The sequence below is a fragment of the Ptychodera flava genome, chromosome 14 (assembly GCF_041260155.1).
Source record: "Ptychodera flava strain L36383 chromosome 14, AS_Pfla_20210202, whole genome shotgun sequence".
NCBI lineage: Eukaryota > Metazoa > Hemichordata > Enteropneusta > Ptychoderidae > Ptychodera > Ptychodera flava.
The window spans coordinates 16120623-16133976 of record NC_091941.1 but is presented as its reverse complement, the minus strand read 5'-3'; the positions used below and the strand labels follow the sequence as shown (position 1 = coordinate 16133976).

Genomic DNA, 13354 nt, shown 5'->3' with positions numbered 1-13354 from the left:
TATGCCGGTACACTTTCACTTGAGATGAACGCAAGTTGGACTCCCCGAACTGGTTACTCTCTCTTTGAAGTCAAACTTTGCCGTCTGTACATGTATGAAAAAAGCCCCGTTAACAAAGACACCTTAGAATGGAGAGACCATAAAGCGAGTGAACTTCCGAGTTTATTGTTTGTTCATGACGAAGTCTGAAACAAAAATGTCATTTTTCATTTATTTTAAGATGTAATGCAAGTGATACAAAACATACAAACACATATTAATTCTTTAATTTGTACGCACATTAGTTTGAAAACAAAGAGAAAAGAAAAGGCCTTCACATCATATACAATTCTCCGGCAGTCCTATTCTGGTGAATATCGTTGCCAGACTGTCCGTGTTTCAAATAGATAGCTTCACACCACAAAACTTAACCAGAAAGCACGTTATCGTCTCAGACTCCGAGTGAATAAATGTGATAGGATCGAAATTTGAATTGCTGCACACAAACACGGTCCCTCTATCACCGTGACACAAACTAGCACACTCCTTCGTTGTCACAGGCATATTGTCATGGCGAGTTACAACTTACGAAATCTGACCCGGTGTGTTCAGGAGGCGGGACAGATCTTTTTAGTTTATCAAAACTTGATACACCGGATACACGCCAGTCAGCAGAGAGTACCTATCATGCAATCCTGAAAAACGAAATTGTCAAGTGTTCGTATGTTTGTATTTCGATCACCCCGTAAACTGAAAGCATCGGACACAAATATGCATGCAAGTGTTTTGATGGAAAAGCAGTATTGGTTTAACAGTATATAAAACATTTACTTGAAGGAAATCTGGCAGGAAGTTGATCTTGAACTTCATCCAAATATCCCCTCGTCTTGCGAATGTAACGATTTTCTGGCCTCCCTTTTCCTTCACAATGTCGATGTAATCTATGTGATATCTTTTACATTTAAAACAAGTCATGCATAAAACACAACTCGAGATGATTTAAAATTATAGCTCATTCTTATTCTAAGAAATCTTTCCATCAACATTAGAAGTCGACACCTTTTTTGTCTTCTGATGACCTTAAAAACGAATTACAGTCTCTAACTTTTTAGGGGAAGAATAGACTTATGGAATGAGATATTTTGTACTGCGGAACACTGATTCATTTGATCATGATTAACTTGATGACATGCACGTAGATGTTACGATCAATTTCAGGTGAGCGATTAATTTCAGCGGAGAGAAAGTCATGTGATCTTGTGATTATCTTTTTTCTTTGTCAGCCATCAAAGAAATCCCGATCGTTTACGCTCTTTTGACAGTCTTGACAAGTTTATCATTTAGAAAGACGGTGATGGACCAACAAAGTACTTGTATGGCACCAATCCACCAATCCGGAAACGGAGCATCCCGAAATCTCTGACCTGTCAATCACGCCGTTGTCGCGGCAACACTTTTGTAGGAAAGAACCCGTGTAGTCTAAGAAAAGCTGACGACAAAATCAAAAGTTGCTGTCACTTATGAAATGTAGTTCTGATATTCCCTTAGCAAATTAAATGTTTTAAATTCTATCATTTACTAGAAACTTGGTAAAAGAAAACCGGGAGAAGACTTTCATCTACCTTCACTTGAAATTCAGCCTTGAACAAGTAAATAAACAGTGGGATGCTCCCCTGATCAGACGCAAGTTGACAATTGGTAGGTTCAGAAACATCGCAGATGCTGCCTTTTGTTCCCAGCGATAAGTCCTTGTCGGTAGACCAATAGCCGGATATTTTTAAGGCGTATATTAAGTTTTGGACGACTAATAGTAATATATATCTCATGTAAGATCACTTCAGATAAATCTGCCGCAGTTTCCTTTCAATGATTCAATGTCCGTGTCCACCGTTTGTTCTCAAAGCCTAATATTGTAAAGGTATCGAACCATGCTGGACATGTAGGAAAGAAAGCGTCACATGATAGACGCCGTGTCTTTAGGATAATAACCTGTGATTTATAATGGGTTTTAGTTGAGTAAAAACTGTCATGCCATAACTCGCTGACTGATCGGAAAACTAAAGTTAATTGCTTTGAGGCATCGTCTTTTTTGCGTCTATAGAATGGCAGGAACAGTGAGTTTTAGACTAACAATGATAGGACTGATATTTGCCATAGAGTTATAAGCATTAGATACCGTCCCTTTAATAAGTTATCTGTGAGGGTTGAGTCAATCAATTACCATAGTTTAATACAATTTCAGTGACTTCTTCATAAAAGACCAGTGCTTTACTTGTAAATCGAAAGACCCTCAACTCCAAAAAGGTTCAACATTTCCAAGGCCTTCAAGTCAAAAAGTGTTACTTATTCGTTATGATGCTTGACAAACTTCATCTATACCGTTTGTCAAACTAGTCAAATAGCGTATCATAGACATGATATGTGTGAACGGCCAATATTCCTTTGTACAATGCGAGGGCTTGCCGAACGTTACAGTCTGCTATGAAAAAGCCGAAAACGTCGCGTTAAACAAATGAAACTTTATGAATCTCATCGTTGTCACTGTTCAAACGGAGTAAAAGCGAAGTCAGCCAAAATGTTGCGTAGATAAATGTTGGCACTAACTTTATCAATGGTGTAGTATAATAGATCAAGAAAGTGTGATTGATGAGACAGCAATTAGAGAAAACCACGCTTTGTAGTTTTATCTTTTTAGACGTATCATACTCAAAATGAAGTATCATACTTTGAGATCGTTTTTGTGATTTACCTTCCTATAATTACCGATAACCTTTTCGCCGGACATCAAAACACAGTACCGTTTTCCCTAAGCAAAAGATTTTTAACACGTTACTAGTATATCGTTTACATGCGTTGTATAAAAGTTGATTTTACTTTACAGAAATTCCAATTTCTCTTTACCAAATATAAGATGTCACATTATCGTTTTCTGAGTATCTGCTGAAGGGGAGTCCACCAGTGAAGTACAGCAATGCATCTACTTACTGTTCGAATTTAACCTTCTTACAAACGGTCAGTCAGATTATTTGTCCATTCATAAGGAAGAAAACTACTGCTGTACAAGTTTTGAAAGAGATTGACAAGCTTCCTTATTTTTGTGAATGTACTCGTTTATATATCAATTGTCTAACGCGTTCAGAAGGCGGTGTAGATCTATAAGTATTTGATCAATGATAAAAATTATCATTTAAATTCCCCAATCAGTTCATCGAACTTTGCCGTAGATCCCTGTCAACATGTCGCGTTGACGACTCGTTTGTTTTAGAAAATTTCAACAATGCTAGCCCTACTTGAATGATGAAGTAAGGTAGTCACTCTGCACGAATTTAGAAACAGATTGACAAGCTCTTCTTATTGTTTACGTGAATGGTGACTGTTAATGTATCAATTGTCCGGTATGTTCACAAGGCGGTGTTGATCGACTAGGTTTATCACAGTTAATGATACCAATTATCACCTTCCCAACCACTCCAAAGGAACTTGCCGACTGAACTTGTCAACATCAACAAGCCCCATTTACGCTCCCTCCATTATCAGAACAAACCTAATCGCGTGCCACATTGGCTTTCAGACCGAAGCAACTGTGGATGGTTTACCGATTTTCAGTTGCATCTACTTTTCAAGTGTAAAATCCCGCGGAGAACGGCTAAAAATATATCGTCAAAATAGTTGTGATTTAACTAACTTAATGTTCTGATTGGCCATTGCTTATCGAAAGCAAAACGCAGTACTTTCGTATAAAGATGGATTTCGCAAGACCTGTAAGATAGGAGGACATAACAAATAAAAATGATAATAAAATAACACATTTCATAATAAGATTTTTTGTGAAAGACTAACACGTATATGCGAAAAGGAAAGTTTCAGTGATTTTTTACTGGTGCCCACAGTCCCTCTTCACGTCTTCATAGCGCCAGAAGTTTTTGTATTGTCTTTGTTGGTGTTAAAATTGAAGACAGTGGCAGACACCTTAGCTCTTTTGACTAGTTTTCATCTTAAAAAAAAAATAACCGATGTGTTTGACAAGTCTGCAGCAGCACGCAGCACGTGTACTACACCAGTGAATGCTTTTCCAACATACCAAGACTCACTGTTATGAATCTTTTCAAAACACAGGTATCGATATTTGTCGGTCAAACAATACGGCGGAACAAGCGTTGGACGACATTACAGTACGGCTTATCAGTGACATTGTCGTGGTACCTCGCAAAGGCGCAGAAAACGAGCAGCGTCAACCACTGTTCCGGCTTGGCTGGCTTTTCGGTGATTTTAAACTTCTTGATATAAAAACCGGTTGCTATAAACATAAGTTTGATTCAGGGAAGGTAGCTTCCGTGCAATGGTGTTGTACAAGTTTGCTTGTTTGTGCGTTGTGGAAGAGGAGTGGCCGTGGCAGAACCAATGTTACCTGTTTATTGTAATTTTGATTGGACCGAAGAAGTAGAAACACGATTTTCTATATGGTGAAGTGTAATTTTCGAGTATGGGGTTTTCTCTATGTGTTTGACGTTCTGTTAAGGTGCCTATACCACCCGTTCTGAAATATTCAATTTTAAAAATTAAAGTTTACTGTCTGTAAAGAGTTCTAGAAATAATTTCAAATTATTCTTGAAGATCAAAGTCAGGCAATAGCTGTCGTGATTGTTTGAAAAATAGACCATCAATGCAAGACCTTGGCCGAAGGAATGCACGGTACGCTATTGCAACATCTACGTAAGCATGGTTACTCAACTCTAACCGTGTCGGAAGGTAGAAGTTATGCAATCTGTCGGTGACGGCATGTGTTGTGTCTTTTTTTCTCCTCGTCGTTCTTGACAGAAATCACCTGGTTTATGGTCTCTAACATTAGATTCCACGAATTTCATTGAAGGATTACACCGTTTCATGCCTGTTTGTAAAGCGCAGACTTGCTTTCGTGCGGTATCCCGAAAGATATCTGAAAATGGCGCGCGTTGTTTACACCTGTCACGTGTCAATCACTCTCTTGTCGCGGCAACCTTTACTTCAAAAGTCACTCATCGTTTAGCAAAACTTGGCGGCAAAATCAAAAGATGCACACTTCGATAAATAGTGGATCTGAGTCTACTCGGCACATTTGTACAACATCCGTTGCGAGTTGAACATTGTCTTCAGAGTTGCCAAACATCGTTTCCTTACGTCGAAGTCAGTTAGTCGTGGCCAACAATCACTGAAGACCAGCGGAGTAGTTCTTCCAGTGACAACAGTAAGAAACATTAATTATACACCTATCTACAGTGCAACTGTCAACAGGTCCAGTAACGACAGATCTCACTTCACCAACTCTAAGGAAAGGTAAGTAGCAAATACAAATAAATCGCTTGTTACAAAAAGACACTTTTCCGGGATGTTACAGGGTTTAACGAGTCGTTTTCGTTACGGGAAATGGGAAGTTTCCACAAGCCAAATTGGTTCAGAAAACTGAATCGAATCGACTACACTTTATCACCCAGTACACTCGTCACTTGCCCCCTACAAAGCTATGCTAAAATATCCTGGGAATATACGACCTATAAGATACCTCATATAGGATGAAAACAGAACGCTGACCCCGTGAATGTTTTGGTCATTACAAGCCGTCTAACATGTAATAAAACTCTCTTTTTTTGAACAGGTACGGTCAAGATGACGAGTAAGAATCTTTATCAGCAGATTAAGACTTGGCAGCCATCTTTTTTCCGTAGTCCATCGTTGATGAGAGTTAGAGAGAAAGCACTGCTTACGGTTTATGATGATTACACCAAGTATCCCAACCCGACGCAAGTCAAGAAAACAGTTGAATTGCTTGGTATGACCACTAAACAAGTACAGGTAAGGAATGTGAATTTCTGTAAGCACTCATGAAATGCACTTCATTTTTGGAATACTAGTACTTTAACGACGTGCTGAGAGTAGAATATATTAAAACTAACATCAGATGGCGTTTTGCTTGAAAAGTGTTGTCATATCTGTTTGTACATGGTTACGCTGTCAGAAAACTCACAAACTATACACTGATGTCAAAGACCGAATGTGATAGTAAGTATACTCCTATCGTAGATTACATCGTCAGCACTTATAAACGGTATTTTATTTCTATGTTTCAGTTCTGGTTTAGAGATCGACGTGCACGGGAACGGCGACAGAGGAGATACATGCAGCGTCTGAAATTAAGAGATACCCGCGTCCAGCTTTGTTCATCGTCCGTTAACAGTGATGCAACGACCTCCGATGTATCGTCAACACCGGGCACGCCCTCTGAATCAGCCCAGCCCAGCTTTGAATTTCCCGACATGCCATGTATGTTCCAGTCATCACCTTATTCAACGCCATCTCCAAGCCTATCTCCGTCTCCGTCCTATCCCATCGAACCCTCCTGGTCAGCCGACGCTGTTGACTCCTGCTGGCCGGGACACGTTCCGTGTGTACCACATTCATGCCATTGCGGTGTTATCTGTGGTTTACGGAGATATGGTAACGGCTATTCAGCTGTTCCGCAGTTTCCAACCCCACCCCAGTCTCACAGATATCTTCCTTAGAACTGTCAGTAACGTCATTTACCGGCAATGAGTTTCTTAACGCGGACTGGAATATTTATCTGTTATGGTTAAAGTTATTTAATCGCTATTTGTAAAGTTACTGTATATTTTATTCATTTATATCGTAGTTTTCCTCTTTTGTTTATATGTTCTACGTACCAGCAGGCAATATAGACAATGTCGAGTGTTCGATTGTAACTTCACAATAAATCGATTACATGTAAAAATAATAAACATGTTGTCTGTTGCTGTTCTTTTCACCCAACTTCAATTTTGGACGGTATATAAATATCACACGCTAAATTCGCCACAGATGAAAAAATAAACGATCGGGGTGTAGGCGTTAATTGTACAAGCTAACGTCGTTTGAATCGGCAAAGAATCTCGTTAAATCGAGGTCATAAATTTGTCTCATGGAACCTGTATTAGCTTTATCACTATCCATAGAGCGTCATTTCATACCTTTTAAAGCTGTTGTCCTAAATTGCCGGTTCTCGCATAAGTCTTCTTGATATTGACTATCCACGTGATGTGAGTCCTTTGCTTTCATTTGAATGTTGTGAGCAGTTAAGGTAGTATGCGCCTCGAAAGTTCAAACTTGAGCTTTTGCACAAACTTTCCTAAATGAATATATCGACCATTCTCTTTCAAAATCAAGAATAAAATTTTTGTCACACACCGTGCAAATTTTGGTACAAGAGAAACAAATAACCCGAGATTGACCGATATTAAAATCCAAATGGCCGCCATCCCTGTGTTAACTCTGTGGAGAAAAACAAAAGTTCCGTTATAAAGTGGATGAAGTGTTGTGAACACACGTGTACATTTGTTTAAGAGTGTTGGTAAAATGGTTTTCGGTTACTAAAAGTAGGCGTGGCCTAAACTGCGTTCGCCCTACTGTTTACCCTTAAACTTGCACAAATTAGAAAAGAAAATCCATGATCTATTCCAAGTTCTGCTTTGAGAAGGTTAGTTAGAGTTCATCACGCTTATGTCGGTTCTACTTTGTTTTCTTTGACAAAATGAGCCTTTAAAAGGGAGTAGACATGTACAAGTTTTCTAAAATGGTCTGAGATTTCGTAAACTGTCCCTTCTCAGATCGTTTCAAGAAATTCATGCTGATTGTACATGTTAACACGGCCTTTTCACGGTTCTGTGTGAGTATTTGTATTAAAACACTGCATGCCTTTCCACACAGAAACGATACTGTCATGCGTTGCTAAATACCTATCTATCGGATACGATCCAAAGACTTCTGGCAATTTCTGCGACAGTTATGAAGGTACTTTTTAAGGTATTTTTTAATACTTCCAACTTTCTCGCCGCAAAACGGTAGTTCAAATGTAAAAGTTAAATACAAGTTGTCTAGTTTCTAAAATGGCAAAGCCTGTAATATGTTTGTTTTCTCGCAGAGTTGGCGACAGTAACCTTTTGTGTCAATAGTGATTGGTTGAATCTATTATCACAGAGCAATATAGATACCAATTAGTAAATGTTTAAGGGACTCGAAGTTAACTCGTGTCACATATATTCAATGAAAGTCTACTCAGTCTCATTCTTCAAAGGACTCTTGTTACACTTTCACACGACAGGAAAAGTCATCGATGTTTCTCAAATCGTTGAGGAGGCGGTACAACTCTATTAAGCTAATTACACAGTGACCTTGTCATTGTTCTCCCTGATGCAGTCTGTCAAGCAAGTCACAAGCATTCTAACGTTTCCGTATTTGCAACTTTGTAACTCTGTGGTGTAAGTTCTTCATGAACATGTACTTACGAAGAATAATCCATGATTGTATGTTTACAGACAACATAGAGTTAATTTAAGGTAGAATGCGCTTCGGGGGTCAGATATTTGGACTCTCAAACTTTGACAATGCGTTTCTGATCTAAACGCTTGTGGGGATTCATTTTGAAGCTCTTAGTGTAGGAAACATTTTCACCGTCTTACTTTTTCGAAAATCGAAAAGTTTGTTTTCCTCCATAGTGTTAACACAGGGATAGCGGCCATTTTCAAATATCGGTAAATCTTGGATAGTTTGTTTCTCCAGAACCAAAATTTGCACGGTGACCCCCGATTTTTATTCTCAATTTTGAATAAGAAACGCTAAAAGATTCCTTGGGGAAAGTTAAAGCAAAAGTTTAAGTCTTCCCTTTCGAGGCCCACACTACCTTGAAAAGGACGGATATACATCAATATGTTGATCGGTCGGATCACGTTGTATCAGTATATCACAAAATTCAATCGTCAACAATATTTTGACATAACACACACAGAGAAACTGCATTTGAGGTTGACCACTACATGTCCGTTTGATTTGGAACTAAAGAAGATAATGTTTTAATTTTTTTTGTTTTTGTTTTCTCTTTTAGACTTTCATTTCTTTCTTTTTCTTGATTTTATCCGAACTTTATTATAGTCGTATAACATACTGTGCACACCACACGTGTCAGGTAATACTACCCACATATTTTAAATTAAAGGGTACTCTAAATTCAAAGTTACAACAAATGACTGGGGTACTATTTTCGTCCTTTTCTCCTTCATTCTCATGGCAGTGAAAGGCGTGTGGAGAAATATATGCACATTAAAATATTTCCTAGATGTCGACGTTTTTAGCCAAACCGATCAACGCACACACAACTCTCTCTCTCGACTAACCACAACTCAATGGCTACAAAGATCCTTATAATTCGGACAATATGCTTTATTTATTTATACCTCAGGAAAATGACATGTACAGGCTTCGCAGAACTAGAGATAAGTGTGAAAAAATGGAATATTTACATACAAATGATGAAATCTTTGACTGTACACTTAAAACATTAACATTGAAAACCAAGTAACACTAAACAATTGCACGATAGCTCCTCGTATTTACTGACAGTTCTAAGGAAGATATCTGTGAGACTGCGGTGGAGTTGGAAACTGCGGAACAGCTGAATAGCCGTTACCATATCTCGGTAAACCACATATAACACCGCAATGGAATGGAAGTGGTACACACGGAACGTGTCCCCACCAGCAGGAGTCAACGGCGTCAGGTGACCAGGTCAAGTTGTAGGAGGGTTCGATGGGATCGAAGTGACCGGGTGGAGACGGGGGTAAGCTCGGAGACAGTGCTGAATTGAGTGACGACTTGAACACGCAGGGCATGCCGGGAAATTCAAAGCTGGACTGGTTGGATTCACTGGGAGTTGCACTCATCGTTGAATCACTGTGGATGGACTGTGGGCTGCTGACACACGGCGAATATGGCTGTAAAAGGGTATCTCTCAGCTCCAGATACTGCATATACCTCCTCTGTCGTCGCTCTCGTGCACGTCGATTTCTAAACCAACACTGAAATAAAAAAGAAAACGTTAAACAGGCTGAAGCTGCCGCATATAGTCATCATACAGTAAGACAACTGACGTTTTATCTACTCTACTTGCTTTTCATCAGTCAGAAGGATAAAGAGGAGATCCTAGCCTTTCAAGGTTACGATTGATGAAATTCGTACGTCCAAAATTCAAATTTCCAGGAATTAGAATTCCCTTTGCGAGAGTAACAGGCGAGAAAGTATTAAACAAATATCCCGTTTGGTTGTCCATCGTGCATGGGTCCATATACTTTACCGGTCATTGAAACAATTTGTTACAAACTAGTTCATTATCTTTTATAAACAACAGCAAAATCATGAAATTTTTTTACCTGTACTTGTTTTGCGGTCAGACCGAGCAGTTCAGCCGTTTGTTTGATTTGTGTCGGGTCGGGATACTTGGTGTAGTTGTCATAAACCTGCAACAATGCAGCAACTTTGTCTTTCGTAATCGCTGGACCACGAAAGCAAGATGGCTGCCCAGCTTCTGTTTTCGAATACCGATGCCCGTCTGTCATCTTCATTGTATCTGTTGGATTGGGTAAGGTATATTAAAATAAGTTGTCGAAATCGTAAAATATCGTTACGAAGAGGTAAGCCAGTGTTTCAGTCTTGCAAATCTATGACATCGCCAACTTAGCTTTTAAGGTAGTATGCGCCTCGAAAGTGAAAAACTTTACTCAAACTTTCCTCAAGGAATTTTTCAACCATTCGCTTTCAAAATAAAATAAAATCGGGGATCACCGTGCAAAGTTTGGTACCAAGAAACAAATTACCAGAGATTTACCGATATATGAAATTCAAAATGGCCGCTATCTCTATATTTACTTTATATAACAGTAAAATTCATGATTTTCGAAAAACTAAAGAGGAAAAGTTTCCTTAAAGCAAGAGCTTTTAAATGAACCTGCACAAGTTGTAGATCAGATAAGAATTGTAAAAGTTTGAGAGTCCGAATATCTACCCCTGAGGCGCATTCTACCTTAATGAGCGACGCGTGAAGAGGTTGAGTCTGTGGTCTCTCTGAGGTGTTAGTCGCTTCTCGCTGACTTTCAGTAAATGTGTTTGGCTTCTTTAAGGAAACAACTTCAAATTCAGTAGCGCCTGGTATATGATTGGTACCCAAGCTATTTTTATGTACATGAAAACACTTACCTTTCCTGGATATGGTGAAATGAGATCTATTGTTACTGAAACTGTTGACGGTTGCACTATGGATAAGTCTAGTTGATTCTTCTGTTGTCACTTGGAGAACTTCTATAGAATGGCGTTCTCTGGCAAAACACTGACCCAAAGAAACGATGTTTGGCGACTCTCAGGACGATGTTCAACTCTCAACGGATGCTGTACGAGTGTGCCGAGGGTAACACGGAGCCACTATTTATCAGAATGCTCATCGTTTGATTTTGCCGCCAACTTTATTCTACTGATACAGTGACTTTTGAACAAAAGCGTTGCCGCGACAACGGCATGATTGACAAATCAGATGTGTCGACCGCGTCATGTTCGGCCCCCTTTCCTTTCCTAAACAGCAATGATCCGCCATTGTTCGTGAAAGTGACAAACTTGTCAACCAATGATAAAAGCTATTTCTTTGTTGACCGACAAACAAGGGGAAATCTGGCAATATCGCATGCTGTAACAATGATGCATGACAAGGTATGGTTCACGTGACATCACTGAATTAATCTAGAAAATGCGTAGCAAATACTCTACGCTTCTATGGACCTATCTATAAACATAGTAAATCACTTATGGGAAAAAAAAGTTAATTTTATTGTAACGATCTACAGGAAATAACTGCTTATCCTTATATGAAAGATACTGACAATTAATCTTTAGGCCTATGGAACTTTGTATGTCCGTCATCTCTACTGCGTCATATGACTGATGTATACCCATGGTCACGTGGATGATATAGCAGGTATACTGGTACTTAAGTAGAAGAATGATCGTGGTGAGGCAACATTTGACTAATGTAGTTTTCATTCTTCGGTACAAGGAATAAGCGATGTTTAATCACTGATACTGCGACAGAAATCGGACGAACCACAGTACGTCAACTTCAACCTTGTCTGATTTTATCGTTTCAAACATGTCTAATATTTTTAAAAATGTTTGTCAATATAAACCATTGTAAGGCTAAAAACGTCTTATGGTCAACACTTTCCCTTTTCACAGTCACACGATAATCTTTGCTCTCTGGCGTATATCCTGTGCAATTAACAAGTCGTTTGATTGGTTTGATAGATCTGTACCGCCCTCTCAACAAGTCGGGTAAATAGTACGCTGACAGGTATTTGACGTGAAACACAAAAGGGAAGAACTTATCAATCGGATGCTCAATTCACAAAAACAATAGGCTCCTTTGATCAAGCAATCAATCCGACTTTGAATTTCGGCGAAAACACCTGGATCAGAAGTGAAAGCTGATACTGCATTTCTGTAGCAGTTTGAAAACAGTGATTTCACTCAAAATAAATGCTATAGTACATCTCGGGAATAGTGAAAGTCGATACGACCGCTACTCTCAATTTGATATTACTGATTGGACACAGCACTACGATTTCAGAGACATTTTCACAGTAACACATGATCTACATGAGCAAAATGATATTAGAACACTACAAGTTCCGGCTGGACAAATATTTGCAACGAACTCGATTTGATGAAACTAACGACTAGCTATAGTTTACTTTTCACTTATAAAGTTAAAAGTACTGACGGAAAATAGAGATTTTCCCCAATTACAGGCTTGCCGTGATTTTACAGGTAATTAACAGTGTATCTTTCAAGAGTTCATGTCTCAATTTACCATTTTCCCGTTGTCTTCAAGTTTGCTCTAACAATTTTCTGGAATATAAAGAGACAACGACGAGTTTTCCTGAAATGATCTGAGAAGTGACACTTAATCACTAATTATCAGATCACTTTGCGGAACTGTTGTCAAAAAAAAAAACCATAGACCCTAAACCAAGTCGCGTGCCACACCGAGGTAAATGCAATGGCATGAAATATTCATGTTAAAAGCACATGGTTCCATAATCACCTCGTTTACGTTCTGAACTACTGTAAAACAAATACGGCAGTCACTGACGACTAAATACAGTCGAATTCTTTTGATCAAAAGGGTAAGCCGACAGACTGTTACGAGATATGTAAACACTGACCATCTTCTGGGAAAACAGATAATAGAACTGATCGCTTACTATACTTGTCCAGGTTTTATGAATAAACATTGCAGCGATTACCGGAGGCGAGGTCTACGTTGTGAAATTGAAAACCATTTTACCTTCTATTATTAACACACGTGAATACGAAGTTGAATTGTTGAAAATCGTAAAAGAAATTACGTTAAATGTGTTGAAGGTTATGACACAAACCATACCCGCCAATCGAAGTTCTATATGTCGGTACTCTCATAATCTTTACTATATCAGTATCGGAGGACGCGTGGTCCAATAACTTTGACGCAGGG

General features: G+C 38.9%; 3 protein-coding genes across 3 annotated transcripts in view; 2 read left to right on the top strand and 1 right to left on the bottom strand.

Annotated features, from left to right (window-relative positions):
• The window catches only part of LOC139150657 (homeobox protein prophet of Pit-1-like), a 44977-nt gene that overhangs the window by 19164 nt on the left and 12459 nt on the right, over window positions 1-13354 (top strand). The window lies entirely within an intron of this gene.
• Window positions 4995-6725, top strand: LOC139150655 (homeobox protein OTX1 A-like). Its single transcript, XM_070723087.1, has 3 exons — window positions 4995-5292; window positions 5612-5808; window positions 6084-6725. Exons 2-3 carry the CDS (start codon window positions 5623-5625, stop codon window positions 6513-6515), a joined length of 618 nt encoding a protein of 205 aa, XP_070579188.1. The 5' UTR covers window positions 4995-5292; window positions 5612-5622; the 3' UTR covers window positions 6516-6725.
• Window positions 9249-10394, bottom strand: LOC139150544 (homeobox protein SIX2-like). Its single transcript, XM_070722981.1, has 2 exons — window positions 10209-10394; window positions 9249-9857 (listed from the first exon to the last, which is right to left on the bottom strand). Exons 1-2 carry the CDS (start codon window positions 10392-10394, stop codon window positions 9405-9407), a joined length of 639 nt encoding a protein of 212 aa, XP_070579082.1. The 3' UTR covers window positions 9249-9404.